Genomic DNA, 20,214 nt, shown 5'->3' with positions numbered 1-20,214 from the left:
GGAGAGAACTCAGTGTGTGAAACAGGGTGGAACAGTTGCTTTCCACTGACTTTTTATTTCTGGAATAATTAAGTTTATCTGGATTACCTGGGGCAGTGTATGCTATGTCTGCCACTAGTGATTGGCATCTAAATAGTTTGTGAAGCTGTAGCAGCTTTCTACTCATGAAGCTCAGTCTGAGCTGGCATGAGGTAGTATGCTCTAGGGCTTCCTTTACTTCTGTATTGTGGGACTTGTATGGAAATACATTGTTCTTCTTTTATAACATTATAATATCAGGTGCATTACAAATGTGGTGCCTTCCTCGGTCCTGGGCTGGTTTCTGCTTTCTGTGAAGCAGCATGAAAAGTATCCTCAAACTAGATCAGGCTAGAGGGCTGTGGCAGGGAGCGTTCTCATTCCAGTTACTGCCAGCCACTAGTACTTCAGAGGCAGTATGAGCTTACAGTAAACTTAAGATAATTGGAAAATTGATAAAATTCTGTGTTTACTACTCTTGTGGAAACAGCAGCTGAATTATCTAATTAACCTCTTTATATGAACATATACTTCATTATTTTTTCTTCTTTCTAGTGTAGTCCATCTTCATAATTTTCAGTCTTTTCTCACAGGAAAGCCTTTGCTTTCTGCTAAACTTCTTACTCATATTTCTGAAAGAATTCTTTCAGGCAGAGTTGACAGGTTCTTAGTTCTGGTGGTTGTCAGTCATTGCTGTTTTGTGCTTCCTACTAGACAATATTTGGTATTAAGGCTTTTTATAGTCTTTTTGATTCTAACTGGGTGAGAAAGTATAGTTTTCCCAAGTTGTCTGTATCTGTATTGATGCAACTTTGGTGTGGGATCACTTTTCTGATTATTTTTGTTTGTTGTTAACTGTAAGTGCCATTATGTTGTGAAACGACTTTCTTGAGAAGTACCTGTCTGAATGTCCTTCTTGGTACACTTGCAAATTTGCAAGTGTACCATCTGTTGTGTTCGCTTTGAAACAGCATATATATGCTTCCTTTCCTGACATACCATGCAAAATTGTTAAAACTATAGGAGCTAAGGTCTTTGTAGAAGTTGCTTCAGAGGAGGAGTCTTGGAGAAGGAGGAAAAAGCCTCCTCTTCTGACCGCTCTCAGGGTGGTTGTGGGGAAGACTGGGAGCTGAACTAGCATCTAAAGTCTGTTCTACTTTTGCTGTCCATACTGGCTCAGTCCATTACCTGCTCTGTTCCCAACAGCTCCCTAGTGCGTGCCTCTCCCCATCCTTAGCGTGTACAGACACGTGCATATTCTTCCAAGAACTTGTTGGTAGGTATTTCTTGGAAGAAGGAGGAAAGAACATGGTATAGTGGAGAGTTTATCAAAAATAATTTATACCTAAGCTAATGACTCTGTCTAGAGCTTCTGAATTGTTTTTTGTTATTGCTTGTTGGGTGTGTGCTTGGGGGAGGGCACATCTTTAAGCTTTCATCCACTTGGTGGGAGAATGGAAGGATATGGAAGAGTTTCCTCAAGATGTCATCATATGAACTGTTTTTATCTTACCGGAATACTGTAGCAGGAAGAAAACGTTTAACTCCCTCTTTCTTCTGTAGTGTGAAAAGCTGGGTTCAAGATGGTGCCTTATAACATCACATAAACTGTATTCATCTGTGTGTGATCCAAATGAAAAGGTAAGTAGTATGGTGCATGTTTTCTCCTTAGCTTTTTGCTGTACCACTGACATTTGGTTTCTAAAGCTATCATCTGCTCCGTGTTGCTACTAACAAGGGTAGTTCTGGCGTAACCCCTGTACGTTACTGGTTTAATAGCATGGTTTTTTTTCCTTTTTTTTTTTTAAACCAAAAAGGAAGTTGTATTTGCAGTATACTTGTCAAGATTGGATACTACTTCAAGTGCATACATTAAAAGGTTGGATAAGTGATTGTGAGCTTGGGGAAGTTACATACTGGCCTGAACATGTTAAAATTATGAAACGACTATTAGTATTTTTCATGGTGTGGGAGCTAAAGGCCTGTTAAAACATGTGGGAACTAGACTAGCCAAAAACTTCATATAAACAAAAGTATGCAATAGTGGCAGCAGTTAGATGACCTGACATGGGGGTGAGAACTTTAGACCTTGGATAAAGATGGGTCTTTAAGGCCTGGAGAGAATAATAAATCCTCATCTTGGGACTTCTGCAGTAGCAATCTCAATTTACAGTTACTAGCCAAGAAAAGCTTCTTGTGGGAGATTGTTACTTCAGAGGCCATGCCAAGACACACTTGGAAAAATAATGTGGCTGAAGGTATGCTAGTGTTGAAGGGCAAAAATGCTGACAATACAGGACTGATAGGCTTGCCCTTGTATACCAGTGTGGAAGCAGTTAACCATTAGTGAAATAGGATTTGAGAACAGGGAAAAACAGCATGTACACAGAACTGTGGCTTAAAAAGAACTTTTCTGAAGAAATCTGTATCCTTATATGGTCCTTGCTTGGTTAAGGTCCCCTTCCTTTCTAAAGGTGTAGTTGTGTTTAGACAATGTAATCAGGTATTTGGTTTCTCTTAACCAGGCCCTCTGTCATTCCAACCAGTGGTTACTACAGATAGCTTAAGCTCTTTTCTGCCTTTTCCCTTCACTGCCCCTTGCTTTGTCTTTGTAATGGCAAGACAGACACTTTTAAGCTAATTAGTGGAAATTACATTAAAAAAATGCTGTGTGTTACTTCAAAGCAGCAGATGGGGTTCTTTTTTACATGCTGACTTGAGACTTGTCTTTAACAGCAGGAGCAAGAGTTCAGTCTCTTCATGTTAGTGTCTTCATTGCAAAACTAGAAAATTAAAATGAATGTCAAATATTCTTGATACTGAGAGTCTTGTCTTTCACTGTGACCATATCTGATTAATGAAACAGCTCTTTGTATACCAAGAACTAAGTTGAAGTGTTTGAGTTGTTAAACTTCTTGATGCCAAGTATTTGGGAGCTTTTTTGTCTCCCCTCAAGTCTGTATGCCTAAAAAGCTTCAGGTACTTTGCTGAAATTTAGATTCACCAACAATTTGTGTGAGCATGTTGGAGAACTTTCAGTTTATTTTCACTGGATTTTAGACCAGGTCCCCAGTTAAAAATAGCTCTCCAAACGAATTGCTAGCTCCTGTGGTGTTTTTACAGTATTTGTACCTCTGGTAACTGAGCTTGCTTAAGGATGCTTAAGATCCACCTTTTGAGCAGGATGTGGGTTTGCCTGCATACTAGGCAGTGGTATGCATTCCTCAGCAAGTCTAGCTGAATTTACCTTATAAGCTTGCTACAGCTCTTACTTGGAGGGTTTTATCACTTAATTTCTGTGTGGTGTTATCACATGGTAGTATTTTTAAACTGGTCATGTGATGCTGGCTCAACCCTGGCTTTGAAGAAGTAAATTTGGTCAAGGGCACCTTGAATATGGCTGGACTAGGGGAGAAAACATTGTATACCATAGTCTGTCAATAGCAATTCCTGCTGGGGTTTTTCAGTATTCCTTCCTCTCCTCTCACACCTGTCTTCCCCTCCCCAAATTACCTAATGACGTGGGGGTAACAAACAGTGTCACTGTTGCAGTGGCAATTCTTCCTCTCCCTCTAGTCCATATGAAAAACAGCTGTTTGGTGTAGGGGAGGGAAAATAGCTGCCAAATGTCTTAGGGTATAGTTTGATAAACCTAATCTGGTATAACTGCAGGCTGCCTCTGAAGGGGAAAGTCCTGCTGGTTCCCCATCCTGTTTTTTGATTTGGAGTGTGGGATGCAGAGTAGGACTGTTCGATTAGTGTGTTGAACTGATGTGTCCTGAAGCTGCATCCCTGCTAGGTCTGATGCATGGAAAGCAGTGGGGGTGAGTGAGTAAAGCAGGATTGTCCCTTTCAGTGGCAGCCTGTGTTTACAACCAAGCAGGTGCAGTATCAAAGTGCACCTGTATATTTAGAAGCAAGGCCAGTGATGGCAATAACCCCTGCTCCCAGCAATGAGATTTTTGTGCTGAGCAACTCTGCTCCTCCACCACTCTTTCTTAATGAGGAAGTTTTGTCTGGGGTGTAAGGTTAAGTGACTTCTGACAGCATGTTATCCCCTGCTTATAGGCATGATAGGAGTATTGAAGGTATATTTACAGCATTAAGTGCACTCCAGTGTGAAAGGTGACAGTGAGTTTCAGGGTGTATTAAATTTGATTTGCTGTTCTGCTGTGCTTTGGTTGCTACTTAGTATTGAGTGTGTAACAGTGTCATGACGGCAATGCAGGATCTTGCCAGGTTCCTCACATGAAGCTCAGCTACAAGGAGGGGCCAGGCTGGTACAGCTCAGCAAGCATGCCTCAACAGAGTTGGAAGTATTGGTCTTTTACCCAACTCTGCCCCAGGCAGAGAGGAACCTCTCCTCCTTACGATTGGAATGCCTTGTAAAGATCTCCCATGACAGATGAGTGTTGTATTCCAGGTCATCTGTGCCAGTTAGAGGCACCGACGACAGGTACCTGCTAGCATTCTCCAAGTAGAGGTAAAATTGGCTAGGTTTAGGTTTTATACAGGCAGTTTTCCAAAGCAGATTTGGGAGCTTTCACAGGGATACTGCGGTGGGAGAAGAACAGTGATGGTAACTCCAACAGAAGAATGGTAACATTGGCATGGGTGTTTGCTCTGTGTCTCGCAGAATGTAGGGGTGAACTTTTAAAACATGATCTGTAGAGTATTGGCAACATGTGGGGTCCTTCCCTTTGTGTAGCTTTAAAAAAGCAGATACCTGGGAAGTATGGTAAGCATGCATCCTTTGAATATCTTCTGTGCATTTAAAAAAAAATGCAGCATGGGCACTTCTAGGGTGGAGGTTGTTGGTTGTATTTGGCAGTGCTTAGGAATCAGAATCATAGAACCATAGAATTGTTAAGGTTGGAAAAGACCCTTAAGATCATCAAGTCCAACCACTAACCTATCACTGCCAAGTCCACCACTAAACCATATCCTCAAGCACCACGTCTACCCTTCTTTTAAATACCTCTATGGATGGGGACTCAACCACATCCCTGGGCAGCCTGTTCCAATGCCTGACAACCCTTTCGGTGAAGAAGTTTTCCCTAATATCCAACATAAACGTCCCCTGGTGCAGCTTGAGGCCGTTTCTTTTCATCCTATCGCTTCTTACTAGGGAGAAGAGACTGACCCCTGCCTCGCTACAACCTCTTCCCTGGACTTGACTGTCTCCTAGAGCCTCTGTAGAGTTCTAGTTTCCGCACAGTGCATGATAAGGAGATTCAGGGAATGCTGGTGTGAACTGTCCACATGTTTTTCTTCTAAATCTGTGTGTGTATTAAGTAGATCTAGTACAGCATGCCTTTTATGCTATACCATCATTGTTAAATCTGCAGAACCCTTTAAAAAGTAAGTGATCTCAGAGTTACAAGCTCATGGATAAGCCAAGGTTTTAATGGAAGTGGAGGAGAAAAGAATGTGTTTCTGGAGGGAGAAAAACTTGTGGTTTTTTTCATCTCTCAAGATCCTTATTCTTTTCAGACTTTTGAAAAACTCCTTATTGCCAACAGAGGAGAGATTGCATGCCGAGTAAGTATAAGTTTTTTCTTTTTGTAGTTAGTTCTTAAACTATTGGTATTTTAAGTGTTGATAATTGTCACTTCTTACATGATAGGTCATCAAAACGTGTAAGAAGATGGGGATTAAAACAGTTGCCATACACAGTGATGTTGATGCCAATGCTGTAAGTACTACTTGAATGCAAATGATAGATGGGATTCTTAGTAATTCGACAAGACTTGCAACTGTTCTGCAGGTTTGTTAATTACTTCAACATTGCCAGTGTGCCCACTATAGTATCTTTGCATATGTCCTTTTCCTCCATGTGCTTGAAAAGAGGGAATACCAAGGTGGGAGGGTTGGACAAGTATTTAGCATGGTTTGTGTGTGAACTCTTTTGTGTTTTGCTCATGTACGTATTACCTTGGTTTTTCCTTGGATTAAGCTAGACAGTAACATCTTGTAGATATGTGCACCAAATGTAAGAGTGGCAGTGAAACCTAAGTTTTGTTTTGCTAATGTACACAAAAAAGGCAATGAAAAGTGGATTTTGGGAGACGGTATAGAACTGTGTAAATTGTTCCCGTGCCTGGTAAATCCAGCTCGTGGCTTCCCACTTCCCAGAGGAATGCCCTCTTCTAGGGAGTGTGTTGAAAAGGCCTATTGGAGCTGTTTCATTTTATGAGGATGTTGAGGTGCTTTGACTATTCAGCAGCATGGCAGAAAGGTGGTAAAATGGCTATCTAGACAAGTAAGGTGCTTGTCTAGCTATTTGCCCATTTTTAGTCTTGTAGCCTCTATTTTTAGAAACATTTTAAGTCACTTGTAGCAAGAATAGGAAGATAATTTCCGCTGTGATATATATAACAAGTGGAGTCCTGCTTGCATATCCTTGTTGACTGGAGAGAACATCATACTACTTGCCGCAAGAACTGCTACAGGAGAAAGGACTGGGTGTACCCCAATGTCCCATGATAGTTTCTTGAAATCTGGAAGGAAATGTGGTATGATTTAATAGAATGTCTCAGACAAGCTATCAGGGGAAAAAAAAGTGTGTGTTATGCAGGACAGGACTTGTGAATGTAGGTGGTGGGTTGCTCAACATACAAAAACTGAGGCGTGGTTGATGCTTCACCACTGTGAAAGTAGAACTTGGGTGTTTTCAGAGTTAAGTGAAAGGTGAGAACTGTTGAAAGTTTTGGACTTTGACAGTGCTTTTGTGAGTCCTTTTGTGGTTCTATTTCTATGTGACCAGCTCAGTTCATATAAATAGGCTGTAGGTAGAGCAAGAGACTGAACCTTGATTTTTTCGGAGACAGGACAAATGCCATGCTGCTGGATTTCTATGCCAAGTAATCCTTTCTGAGGTGAAGGAAGAGTGTACTTGGTCTGGACTTTAACTGGTGGCCATAACTGGGAGAGTATAGTAGCTTGTGGACGCTCAATGGACTGTGAAATTAATTCTTAATGGCTGGGTGTCAGACATAATGATAAACTCTATCTCTTTTGCAAGCCAAGGGTTAAGTGGATATGCATACAAACGACTCTGAACGATGATCCCTCTGGTAAAACTGAAGCATGCTGGTGGGTACTTGTGTTCCATCTTGTGTATATGGTATCTGTTGATAGGATAAATGGCTTCACTGTTTAGCAGCACTGCACAGCCGTGTTTGCTGGCATGAATTAATTCTGAAAATAGACATTAAAAAGCCGTTTAAAAAGAGGAAACTTGTTCTTTTGCCAGTCTGCAGTGGACTTGAGAAAATGAATTGGTCTTCTCTCCAGTGTGTCTGGATGGCTTTGTTTATTGTATGGACTCTGCTATGAGCTGGAGAATAGGAAAAAAAAATGAAAGCAGTAAGTAAAAACCAAGACTGAAGAACATAATGAGGGAATAAGAATGACAAGAAAAATCACAAGTCATGATCTTAGGGAAGGGAGTACAAATAGTGCATTGCAAAGAGGGAACTGAAAATGTAATAGCAATGCTGCTTCAATCTACAGTGCTGTCTTAGCTTTAAAATATGCATAGGGTCTTTAATTTGTAATTCTTGATAAGAGAAAGGAAATCCAAGCTAGGATATCATAAATGGATTAATAGACTCATAACAGTTCATAAAGATAACATTAAGTGTGTTAAATGAGACGCTGACATTTTGAGTTCGTGGACTAGAGATAAGGCTCTGACAAATGCTGTAAGGGTGAAATAGTGTCTACTTAGCTCTTAGGTTTGATCAGTCTTTTAAGGATCCAATCTGTATGGGGTTAAGCATTAGCTGTGTGCATTGAAGAACCTTCAAATATTTAAAGGAAAATGAGAGAAAGGCTACTTGAAACACTTTTCTGTGTGCTTAAAATAGGGTGGTGGTATTAAGTATAAGCAACATGTATAATTAGACCAAAAAAGTAGCTTATGTCTACCATGAATCCTTTAATTGCTACTTTGGGTGCTTGCACTGGGAAATAGTTTAACTAACGTAATCTGTCTTAATGACTTGGATACCTCGGGTTGTTCATTGTTTGTAGAAATGACCTGACCATTGCAGTGATGTGTGTGACTGCCAGTTTGGACAATCTTGATAGATGAGTCCAGAGGCCAAATTCTTTGACTGTGTTACTTAGCATGAAGTAACAAACTATGTTTGCCCCATGTTGTTCATTTGTGTTCAGGTGCCATTAACAGCTATCTTCTTGGTTATACCAGTGGTATCAAAATCTCAAATGCTCTGAAATCAAACTTGGGAGCTGATGCAACCTGACAAATGAACCTCTGTCCTCATGTAGCTAGGAGAAACCTGTTTGCTTAGTGGTGGGATGCTGTAGGAGAGTTGTGAATATCCTTTTGATTTTGTGCTTGACAGAATTAAGCCAAGACATCTCTCATTCCTTCAAGACTTGTATTGCAAAGGAAATGAATATGATAGGCATCTACCCTGATGATGATAGTCATTGAATCAAAGGCAGAAATAAATATAAGGGTCAAACTAGTTGCCCATCCCAAAGCTGTTTGTCTTTAAAAACAGTGAGACCTGGTTTTATACGACCAGAGTAGGTAGGGATGTTTTACAGAAATATTTTTTGATTGAAGTTTTTAGAAATAGCATTAATTGGAATAGATATATTTTCTGTTTAGAATGTAGAGTAACCTTTGAGATGGAGTAATAGCACCATATTTATTACATTACTTGTCGTCTGTGTAGCTACTTGCTGAAATATAGGTAGTCTGATACTCTTAACACCAGTCCATTTTTACAAATAACTGTAAAAGGAGGGCAAACCAGTCAGTCTGTTACATCTTTGGCTTTCCTTTCTGTCATACTGGTTGAAAACAACTGAAATTGAAGTGAAGCAGGGTTCCTTGAGGATGCTCGCTAAATATTTAAGGGGTGAAAACCCCAATCACAAGGTATGGAGCAATTCAGACTTTTCAGTGATAGCTTCTTGTTTATTCTTCATCCAGTGTCACATGCATAAATGACCCAAGCAGGCTTTTTCACTGGTGCTTGGATAGGGATGGCATAGCCTTAAAATCATTGGTCTTTGGACAAAAATACTGTAAGAATCACTAGTGAATTATCTCAACCTAACACTTTATTTTGGAAAACTTTTTTGTTGAATATTCAACTTTTTTCATTTTTTTTAATATTAAAATTCTGTGAAATCCTCATGGAGTTTATAGTGCTGAGTGAAGATGGTGGAAGTAGCTGAACTACATAGACTTTTGGTGAAACTACTTTGTTTTTCTTGTTTCAGACTTGGTTTCTGTGGAACATCATGTCTTGAGTATGCTGTTAGAGCAGTATTTGTTTTTACATACCTCTCCTTAATATATAAAATTAGTAACTAGACTATAACAGTACAAAGGAATTTTCAAGAAATTAAAACTTTGCTGTTCTGAGCAGGAAGCAGCAGAAAGGATTGTTACAAATTGGGAATGTGGCAAAAATTGAACAACCTGCTGAGAGCCAAATAAAGCTTAACTGAAGGAAAATGCAAAGAACAAAATACTGTTTTGTGCTCTGAATTTGGAAAATGGCCACAGATCTGAAGGATTTATATGTTAAAACTACTAAGGTGATAGGGAAGGAATGTTAAAGCTTAAGAGGAGGTGAGTGACTTCAGAGTGCTTGTGTATTAATGCAAAATTACAGGTAGCTGGAAATGGTATGAAATGGTATTGGATTACATTTACCTTTGTGGAGGTGGGAGGGATGTGAATTGTGAAAAAAGATTATGCCCAAAGTTATTTATGCTGTGGAAGAGAAGTTGCTGCTTTAACAACTGTCCTGAAATAAAATCCTTGGATGGTAGGGGAAATCAGCCTGACAAAATTACTACTGAGACCCTCCCTATAGAACATGCAGTTGCTTATGTGGTACTGAGTATGTTAAGAAAAGTAGGACATAATGGGTGCTTTTTAGGGTCATGAACATCTTGGCTAATACTTGTTATTACATCTGTTATTTTGGAGAAAGTGGAGGAAATAAATTGTATACGGTTCAAAATGCTTTTTTTTTTTAAAAAGTCAGAGTTTGGCTTGCAAAGCACTAATTCTTTACACTTGGATAGGTAAAGTGGGGAAGAACCAGTAGAATTTGGAAATTTTTTAATTGAAACATCTGGTGGAGTTATTTTTGGGATGAGAAAACAAGCAAAGAAGTTTCGGCTGAACAGGAGTAATTGTATGTACTTTTTTCCCCCTGAACTGATTGGAATAGAGGGTTAAGATGAAAGAGCCTCCTCAACCATAAATGTAACACTGATGGTGCAAACATAGGCAAGGAAAGCTAGAGAACTATTGTAATGCCTAATGTAATCAGCTAAAAGTATGATAAATGAAGAACAAGCTTTCACTAATTGGATCTGAACAAAAGAAGGTATAGCATAAAGCAGTGAATGAGATATAATTTTATTTGGCATTTTTTAACACAGCAGGGATTCTATAGCCATACGAAGCAATGAACTATAAATGACTGAAAAAATCCCATGGGAAAGTAATGTAAACTACTAAAACTTCATGGAGTAGTGGACAGTTATAATTCTTTAACATAGGGTTTTTTCCTATCAGTCACTTAAGACTTCAGGTGTTGTATTAAATTGCTTTAGGCATAGACATCTCTAAATGTTCTTAACTTTTGCAGATCATCGTCTTATTCTGCTGGATAATATAAAACCAAAAATGATGCAAATGCTTTTATTGATGTAAAAGTAATTGCACACAGTTCGGTTCTTCTCTAGAAACCATAGTATTCTGAGTGATGGAAAACGCAAAAAATCAAATGACCTAGAAATGGAAGATCTATATTCCTTTCCTAACTTTTTTAACCTTGGAGTCTGAGGCAGTATTTGAGAAGCAAGTTGGGGGAGGATATTGTTTAGGGAAACTGCAAAGCTGATTAAGCTTCAGTACAAAGTCTGTATTGAGCTGAATGAATTTGAGTGAAGAAATTGAGCTTTGGATTGAAACAATAAAAACTTTGAATTTTGCTAAGACTTCCCTGTAGCTTAATGGGATGCTGTCAGGTTATTTTGTTTTTAAGAAATCTAGTTGGCAAAAATAAATATTGTATGGAAGTTAGCTGTTTGTTTTAATCTAAAAAAAGCCTAATTATATTGAAAAGTGGAAATTTATCCAAAGCTGAGGAGTTTACTTGTAACTAACTTTAAGAATACAGAGGTCTTAAAGTTTGTCCAAACTCTCATTTTCTCTTTTTTGCTGTTTACTTTAAATACGCAAAGCTTTCTTCCATAATCAGCTACAAAACCAGAAATTGGTCATTTTGAACAGCCCACTGCATGCCAATGGCATTTGAGGAGTTTGTGCTCAGATAACCTGAGGAGAGATCTAGTTCAAGTACCAATATGAAAAGGAAACTCTAATATTTTAATGTTTAAATACATGATTCCCACACTGTTGCCTAGAGTTCCTGGACTCTCTGTCTCCATGTACTAGAAATTCAGTCTTTGTGAATGGTGTTGTTTCCCAGGGGTGCAGAATAGGAATGTGCCAGATAACGCCAAGGAAATGTTAGGATCAAGTTTGCAGTTGGTGCTCTGGTCTTCCTTCAATGCACTTACCTCTTGTTTCAAAATCAAGACAGCATGTTGCTTGTTTCTTCATCAGAGACGGTGGAGGTGATGTTGCTGTCTTATCCCCTTGCCCTGTCAAGTGAACTACTGAACAGTTATGCAAAGCATAAGAGATGTATGTGGTGGTCATCCTGTGAAGACTCAAATACCTCTGTGGAAGGAGTGTGCTGCTGTTGTTCAAAACTGGATCTTGCTTGCCAAGTGTAGTCTGTTTTTTCTTTTTAAAACTGTATCCTTCTAAGCTGAGTGGATTGATGGGGGGTGCTATTAATGAGGAAGTAACCAAACTTTCATTGGCTCTGAGGAGCAATGCAAGCTTGATCTCCAACTTTGAAATTTGTGAAGCTCTTACAGGCTGAAGCTTTAGGACTTTTCTTCAAAGACTGGCTGTGCATTTTATTCATTGATAGGATGATGTTAAATGCATATATCACCTTTGGAATGGGGACAAATGCTTAGGCTCTGTTTGTGTAGTTTGATGGCTAAGCTGAAACGTTGCTTGTGTTGGATTCTGGTTGAAGCTGTAACATTGAGTAGGAGAGGAAGGGTGCAGAGTAGAATACTTTAAGCATGATGCTTAGGACCTTTTGGGGATACTTCCTTGGAGGTGGGAAGTGTGTTTAGAAAGAGGGAACTGAACCAGATATTTTGACCTTTGTGGGGAGGGTTATTTAATTATCAAGCTGATTTATTTGAAGGATCTGTGCATGGATTAAAATTCATTATTGGCATAAAGCTCACTTGGGGGAGGTGGTCATTGTCAGAAGGTGTACTGAATTGTTCATGCTGCAGGAAAATGTGGAAGCCCAGTCAGAAGTTAGTTGTGACTTAAATGTGCAGGCGCTCAGCGCTGCGGAGAGTGAAGCAGTGGTTCTGTGGGTGCTGATGACTGCCTACATCAATAGGTAGAGTGGAGTAACAGGATTGGATCTGTAGGGTGAAGTGATTCATGCCGAAGACATGGTGTCCTTGCTGCCTCCCATTTAGCGTCTCTGGTTCTAGTCTGGTGCTGTGGTCCCTGTGCCTGCTAGTGGTGGTTTGATGTGCTTCCTTGACTCCATCTTTTGGTTGAGTTTTGCCTGGAAGATACCCAGTTCATGTGCTTTGAGACAGCTCAGTGCTAGAGGCAAATGTGTTGTAAGTGGGGGTGACTGAGATTAACTTAAAACCGTGCTTCTGATATGAACTTAAATGCTGATATACACTTGCCTGAAGCAGCTCTAATTGCTTGCATGGTACTGCCCTTCTAGGCCTGTTCTTGCTCTAGCACTTTTCTGACCTTGTGCTGAGCTGTTTCAGTGCTCTGAACACACCAGACACCTTATTTGTCAAGTTAGTTAACTTTTTTCCCTCCTGATTTAGTAGGCTAAAATATTTCGGTGGCATGTCTGACAGATGCTGGAGCCATGCACAGAAGCAAGATGAGTTGGGAGTAAGTCAGCCATCAGTTAAACTGACCTCTGCCTTGCTGGCCGCAGGGCCCTGACACTGTATCTGGAGTTTGGAGAGATTTACAGGCACCTCAGTGATGAATCTTAAAGTCTTGGCAACAGGCCGAGCAGGGCTGAAGTCACTAGGCTTCACTTGTTCTGAAGACTTGCCCCTCTTTCTTGGCCAGCAGGGGAAGACCAGGCAGCTCCTTCCTTTGAAGCCACAAGTGTTTGCTGAGGAGATGGCTTGAAACACTGTCCTTGGAGCTCTGGATCAATGGCTCCTGCTGCTGTAATGCTGGCTCAAACTTACTGTGCTTGTTACAGTGAATTGCCCCAAGAAACCAAATGGGTGTACACCTGTTGTAGCCCATTTTGCTCGTGTTAGTCTCTAGACCTTTCCAGCGGTGGTGGTGGAAAGTGCTGTATGTAGTAACTCTTATGCAATTAACACTGTCAGTGTGACTAAAAATGCTAGTTATACCACATTCCTCTGTTTTCCTCTAGTTTCCTGCTGCCTCACCTCCTTGGAGACAAGAATAGAAGGTCCTTGGACCCCTTCTCCTTTGAGGCTTTGAGTGGTCTGTCATTTTCCTGATCTTATCTGTCACCCAGGTCCTCAGCAGCAACTGTTTCATTGTGCAGATTTGTATCTGTTGCTCCTGTGGTTTATATTGCCCCAGCTGTGTTGTTTGTTATCAGCTGTGGTTGTGGATATTCAAGGATGATCTGTTTTCAGGCAGTATTAATGAGTGATGCTATTTGGTAACACTATCTCATTTCTTGTGTGGGTGTAAACACTGGTCAGCAGGCCCAGGGTTGAATTTCCCTTTAATAGGATGAATTCTAGACAGAGATGGACCTGAGTCAGATTTTTTGTGAATAATGTTCATGAGTGCTTGGGAAATGGCTTTTACAACTGATTTAAGACTGTGCGCCTACTAGGAGTAGTTCTCTCCCCTTCTTACCTTCCTATCTTTTTGCGTACCTGACATTCTTGTTGGCACTACTACATGTGTAGCCTATTGTTAAATGGATCCAGGTTGCTTATCTGAGAACCGTGGAGAATGAAAGAAATGTGGATCAGTAAGCTGATGTGACTCCCTGCATAGGTTAATGAACACTAGAGCTAATGCCACCAGGACACATGGTTGGGGACCAGGAGAAAGAAGAATACCTGACTGAGTACTTCTGATAGGCAGTGTAGATTTGGTGTCTTAAAGTTAGTATGAGCCTGTATCACTGATACTAGTTTCCTTCCCTGCTCCCTCTTCCCCACAACCCCCACTGATGGGGTATGTGATGGGACTATGTGAGGAGCTGGATTGGGAAGCAAAACAATCTTAAAAGATCCTTGTAAGGTGGGTTGAATTTAAAGCCAGATACTTTCTTTGATTGTTAGCTGTATAGCTACAGGTTGTTGTGGGGTTGGTGGCTGACAGGCTGTCATTCCCCAAATGGGATCCTGGTGCCCTTTTACTAGGGAGAGGTGTTAAACAAGGAACTGAATTACATATGAAGTTTCTGAAAGATGGAAAAACATCAAGATTGGAGATGTGAAACAAAGTGAAGGTGTAGTAGGAAGAAGGAAAGACGTGCAGTGTTTGGGGAATATGTTATAGGTATGGATGCATATGTCACTTTTATGGGTGGTGTTCTTAAAAAGCACCTGTCTTAATTTCAACAAGGTAGCACTATAATTTAAAAAGGATGAATTTGAGAGGCCCTTTTACTTATTACCACTGAGTTTTCTGTAGGTAGCAACTAACATCCTTTGATAGCTGTTTTAATTAAAAAAAAACAAAAAACAAAACCCCAACCAACAAGAAAAACCACCAAAAAACAACTCCCCTCCAAAAACCCCAGAACTAAACTGTAGCTCTATCATCCAAACCTGTCTAGTTCAGGTGTGAGGGAGCAATCAGGAGTAGAATCATCATTCAAAGCTCATCTGTCACACTAATTTCACAGTAATAAGTTGTTATCCAAAATTTGTCACGTTCAATTTCTTAGAATGAATGGACTCTTCAAAGTTGAATTTAGAGTTTATAGGCCTGTGTTAAACTATTAAACATGGAGACATACAAATATATTCAAATCTAAATTTTATGAAAAATTCCTCTTAATTTTTAAGTGATTGTTTCATATGAATTATTTCTCATTTTGACTTTTTCTTGCAGATGAGATGCTTTAGATAACTAGACAGTAGCTGCCATTTTTCCCCCAATAGGAAACTTCCATATCGTTTTTGTTGAATTAGCATGCCTGCATACATAAGGATGTTGTCCTACTAGCCAGACTGGTCATGTTTCACAATTAAAATTTTCCTTAAATGGAGTTTATTACTATGAAGGCCTTGATTGAAACTTGGGTTTCTGTCATAGGTTGACAGGAAGTACTTGTAAATATGCACGAATGAGCAAGGATGGTGGAAAAATCAGATTATGTAGGAGTTCATCTGAATGTATATTTCTTGTTGGTACTAGGCCTTAAAATATCAAATTATATGGTAAAACTTATTCTATCCTGAAACTTTTTTCATGTCTTGGTCAACATGAGTCATAAATACTATGACATAACTAGTTTTTAGTTTAGTACTTCTCTCTTAGTGTCTGGCTAAAGCTTAATCTTTTAGGTCAGTATAGTCAGCCTTGAAGCCTGATTTCAGGTCTCCATTGGAAATTAATATAGCAATTCTTCTAAATGATAGTGTCAATTTTAAATCTGTGAAATTGAGGAGTTTCTAAAACAGCTTACAGCTCTGGCACTTTCTTGATTATTTTTCAGGATGAGTTTACATCCTGACACATTTAAACAAAAAGTAGCACTGGGTGGTTTGACTGGTTTAGATTAAAACAAACAAAAAACCCCCAAACAAACAAAAATACCCAACAAAAAACCCAACACAAAACAAACACACCCCCCAACCAAACCAAAACCCCCAAAAGCCTCTGTGGTAAAAGCACCCCTTGTCTCTGAATCACATATTTAAAAACTATCATTAAAATCCACATTCATCATATTGATCACACAATCTTCACAAACTTCACTTACATCAAGAATTCCCCATGCCAAAATCAAAATGTCATCACAACACCAATAAAAGTGGACAATTCACACACAATCCATCCCTTGTCCCTTTACCACAATTACAACAGGAATTCCCCAGAGTCATTCTGCTCTTAGCTTTCTAGCTGTGTCCAGTCTGTTTTGCTTGTTAACTTTCCCAATCACTCACCAATTACCATCACAGGCAGAAGCAGCTTGACTTGGGGAAATGAATTTGATTGGTAATAAATTAGAGTGGGGTAATGAGAAATAAAACCAAACCTCAAAAACACCTTCCCCCCACCCTCTTGTTACCAGGCTTAACTTCAATCCCAAATTTTCTACTTCCTCCCAGCAAGTGGGATGGGGAGTAGGGGTTGTGGTCAGTTCATCATGTATGTATCTGCCACTCCTCCCTCTTCACATTTTCCTTCTGCTCCTGTGTGGGATCCCTCCTGTGGGAGAAGGTCCTTCATGATCTTCTTCAAAGTGGGTCCTTCCCACAGATTAGTTCTTCATGAACTGCTCCAGTGTGCGTCCCCTGTGGGGTCACTAGTCCTGCCAGCAAATCAGCTCCAGCGTGGGCTCTTCTCTCCACAGGTCCTGCCAGGAGCCTGTTCCAGCGTGGTCTTCCCACAGGGTTACAGCCTCCTTCGGGCACATCAGCCTGCTCTGGTGTGGACTCCTCCACAGGCTGCAGGTGGATGCATATCTGCTGCACCGCTCACCTCTGTGGGCTGAAGGCGGACAGTGTGCCCACCATGGTCTTCACCATGGGCTGCAGGGGAATCTCTGATCTGGTGCCTGGAGCACCTCCTCCCCTTCTGTCTTCACTGTCCTTGGTGTCTGCAGAGTTGTTCTTCTCACACATTCTCATTCTTCTCTTCTGCCTGCTGTTGTGCAACAGATTTCCCCTTTCTTAACTATGTTATCCCAGAGATACTACCACTGCTGCTGATGGGCTTGGCCTTGGCCACCGACAGGTCTGTCTTGGAGCTGGTGGCATTGGCTCTATTGGACGTGGGAATACTTTAGCAGCTTCTCACAGAAGCCACCCCCTGTAGCCTCCCCACTACCAAAACCTTGCTATGCAAACCCAATACAACGCCCCCCAAAAACCCAAACCAATGTGTGGCCCCCACTCCCCCCGTATGTACCTTGTTTGATATAGGGGAAGAATGGTAGTCTGTATGTGACTAATTGGTGCAAGGTAATACCTATACTTAGTGGTGACTTGGATTGATAGAGATGCATGAGTTCTGTTTAGATAAAATACCTTTTTTTGGTTTCTGTCTTGCTGTGCTAAGCAGGCAATGTTCTGAATTTCATTCCTGGATGTAATTTGATGTATAGCATTGCATGAATTCTTGCACTGCCTTTGCAGCTGGTATTTAATATCTGCTCTCTTGTTGATCTGTAACTCCAGACTTTGTAAGGTAGGATGCTGGCAGTTCTTAAAGTGTAACCACTTTTAATATGGCCTTAGCTGTTGACAAACTTGTGACATTCTGATTGCTGGTGAAAGCATGTCATTTCCCTTGGCTGACTTGTGTACTAATGGAACGTTGCTGTCCAGGAAGTGTGTCTCCAACACCTTTCATAATTTTGTTCTAATCCTTTCTATTCCACATGTAGTTTCCTGAAGCATTAAGAATTAATCTGAGAAGCAACCATACATTCAGTGTGGCACTGATGGTACCTGTTGGGGGCCGTGATTGACAGCACTTTGGAAGTGGGGAGTGGGAAAAAGAAAAAGGGGTACAGTTCACATCCTTTCTTCCATGTAAGCGGTCTGAGCTGCCTGACTAAAGCTGTTATGTGCTCTTCCTTTTTCATCCTCAGAGACCCTTTTTACAGTAATACAAAAATCTTATTCTACGCTACTGCCTGTCCTAGAAAGGCTATTAAGAAATTATAAATTTGTTTTGTATCCCTTTGCATTTTCTTTGTAATCTTAGATTATAATTGGGTACCATAGCTCTCTCTAAGTGCATGTGGACATCAGTGTAGTGAACACTCTTGTAGTTTAGCCCCAGCTGGCAACCAAGCCCCACACAGCTAGCTGCTCGCTCGCTCCTGGTGGGATGGAGGAGAGAATCAGAAAGGCAAAAGTGACAAAACTCATGGGTTGAGATAAGACAGTTTAATAGGTATTACTATTTTGCTTTACATTATTGTTGTTATTATTATTACTAATGAAAAGCTAAAGCTGCATGTACAAGCAAAGCAACACAAGGAATTCATTCAGTCCTTCCCATTGGCAGCAGGTGGTCAGCCATCTCCAGGAAAGCAGGGCTCCATCATGTGTGATGGTTACTTGGGAAGACAAACGCCATCACTCTGAATGTCCCCTCCTTCCTTCTTCTTCCCCCAGCTTTAGATGTTGATCATGACATCATATGGTGTGGAATATCCCTTTGGTCAGTTGGGGTCAGCTGCCTTGGCTGTACCTGTGGCAGAGCGTGGGAAGCTGAAAAAGGCCTTGACTAATGTAGGCACTGTTTAGGGACACTTAGCTGCTACTTAACAACAACTAAAACATCAATTTGCCAACAGCAGTGTTCTCATACCAAATCCAAAACACAGCACTATACCAGCTACAGTGAAGAAAATTAACTCTATCCCAACCAAAACCAGCACAACACGCATTGAGATTGGGTCCTACAATAACAGAACTTTGGAGAACCCTGTGGGAGACAATCATAGAATCATTTGGGTTGGAAAAGACCTTTAAGATCAAGTCCAACTGTAAAGGAATGAGGAATATGTGTGGAAGCTGAGGTAACTGTTGGATTGCATAGAGATAAGATCCCAGTTAGCAGTGTAGGATGCTGGTGTGTGGCCAGTGATTGCAGTTGGTTTGTGTTGTTCCATAAAAACAGGTGTGACCGAGTGATCTCCCAGCTCTTGTTGGTTGGCACTTTTTGGCAGATTCTCATGTAATGTTGTGGTTTAGCGGCAGCTCAGCCCCACACAGCCGCTCGCTCACTCCCCCACCGGTAGATGGGGGAGAGAATCAGAAGGGTAACGCTCGTGGGTTGGGATAAGAACAGTTTAATAATTAAAATTAAAAGAAACAACAACAGAAATGCAATGTAAAGGAGAACGAGAGGCGCAAACCCCGGGGGAGGGGGAAGGGAGGGGAGAGGGGGAACGAACCGCCGAAACAAACTACACGTGCCGCAGCCACTCACCGCCCGCCGACCCGACGCTGTGCCGCCTCCGCGCTGCCGCTGCCCCCCCCAATATACTGGTCATGGTGTCACATGGTATGGAATGAACCTGCCATTGGCCAGTCGGGGTCAGCCGTCCCCACCATGGCCCCGCCCCTCCCAGCCCCCCCCCCCCCCCGCCACGCGGCAGAGCGTGGGAAGCTGGAAAGGTAGCCGACCCCCACAGTGAGGAGAATTAACCCCTTCTCAGCCAAAACCAGCACATGTAAGTATGTTACAGGTACTTTCTCAAGGATCAGGTGACCTGCCTTACTATGGATATTATGGTGATATCTTCTTACTTACCTTTGCAGTTGTTGTCTCCTGAGAACAACAACAAAAAAGGCAGTTTTAAGTTTCTCCTGTTGAGTGGTTTTGTTTCTCATGTGGTCCCACACAGTGTATTGCTTTTCCAGATGTGTGAAACTGAGTGCTTGGTATTTGGGCTGCTCCTTTCTAATGCTCTGTCATGATGCTGAATCGTGGAGATCGTGAAGGATGTCATTAAAAGGCTTGTATTAAGCTCTGTTCACATGAATGTCTAATGGCTAGTTAATGAAAATCTGTGTCTTGTTATTGACTTAAATAGAATGTTCAAATTGTTCTGAACAGTGCAGCTGCACCTGACTGTCATTTCTATTAGGAATTAATTTCCTCCACTGATTTGAAACAGTAGTGGAATATCAAAGGTAACTTGAATTAAGCTTTCCTTTCTAGTCTTCTAGAGAATACAGCATCCATACCCTAGGGATTGCTTTTGGTTTTGTCTTGTTTTTCACTAATGTGGATATATAAACATCTGTGGGTAACTCTGATCCTGTTTCTCAGAATGTGTGCTTACAAGAGGGTGGACACCCGTGCATGGTGAAGATGCCAGTTTGGTGAATACTAGAGAGCTCTTCTTA

The 20,214-nt window shown here is 40.9% G+C and overlaps 1 protein-coding gene across 2 annotated transcripts in view; it reads left to right on the top strand.

Annotated features, from left to right (window-relative positions):
• PCCA (propionyl-CoA carboxylase subunit alpha) overlaps positions 1-20,214 on the top strand; it is a 293,280-nt gene that overhangs the window by 6,473 nt on the left and 266,593 nt on the right. For both annotated transcript variants that reach the window (XM_064440630.1, XM_064440629.1), the window contains exons 2-4: positions 1,582-1,659; positions 5,512-5,559; positions 5,645-5,713. In XM_064440630.1, the coding sequence (XP_064296700.1) occupies positions 1,582-1,659; positions 5,512-5,559; positions 5,645-5,713 (195 nt within the window). The remainder of the gene's footprint in view (positions 1-1,581; positions 1,660-5,511; positions 5,560-5,644; positions 5,714-20,214) is intronic.

The sequence above is a fragment of the Phalacrocorax carbo genome, chromosome 1 (genome assembly GCF_963921805.1).
Source record: "Phalacrocorax carbo chromosome 1, bPhaCar2.1, whole genome shotgun sequence".
In the NCBI taxonomy this organism is placed as follows: Eukaryota; Metazoa; Chordata; class Aves; order Suliformes; family Phalacrocoracidae; genus Phalacrocorax; species Phalacrocorax carbo.
The sequence above is the reverse complement of the archived record's forward strand: the minus strand, read 5'-3'. Positions and strand labels throughout refer to the sequence as shown.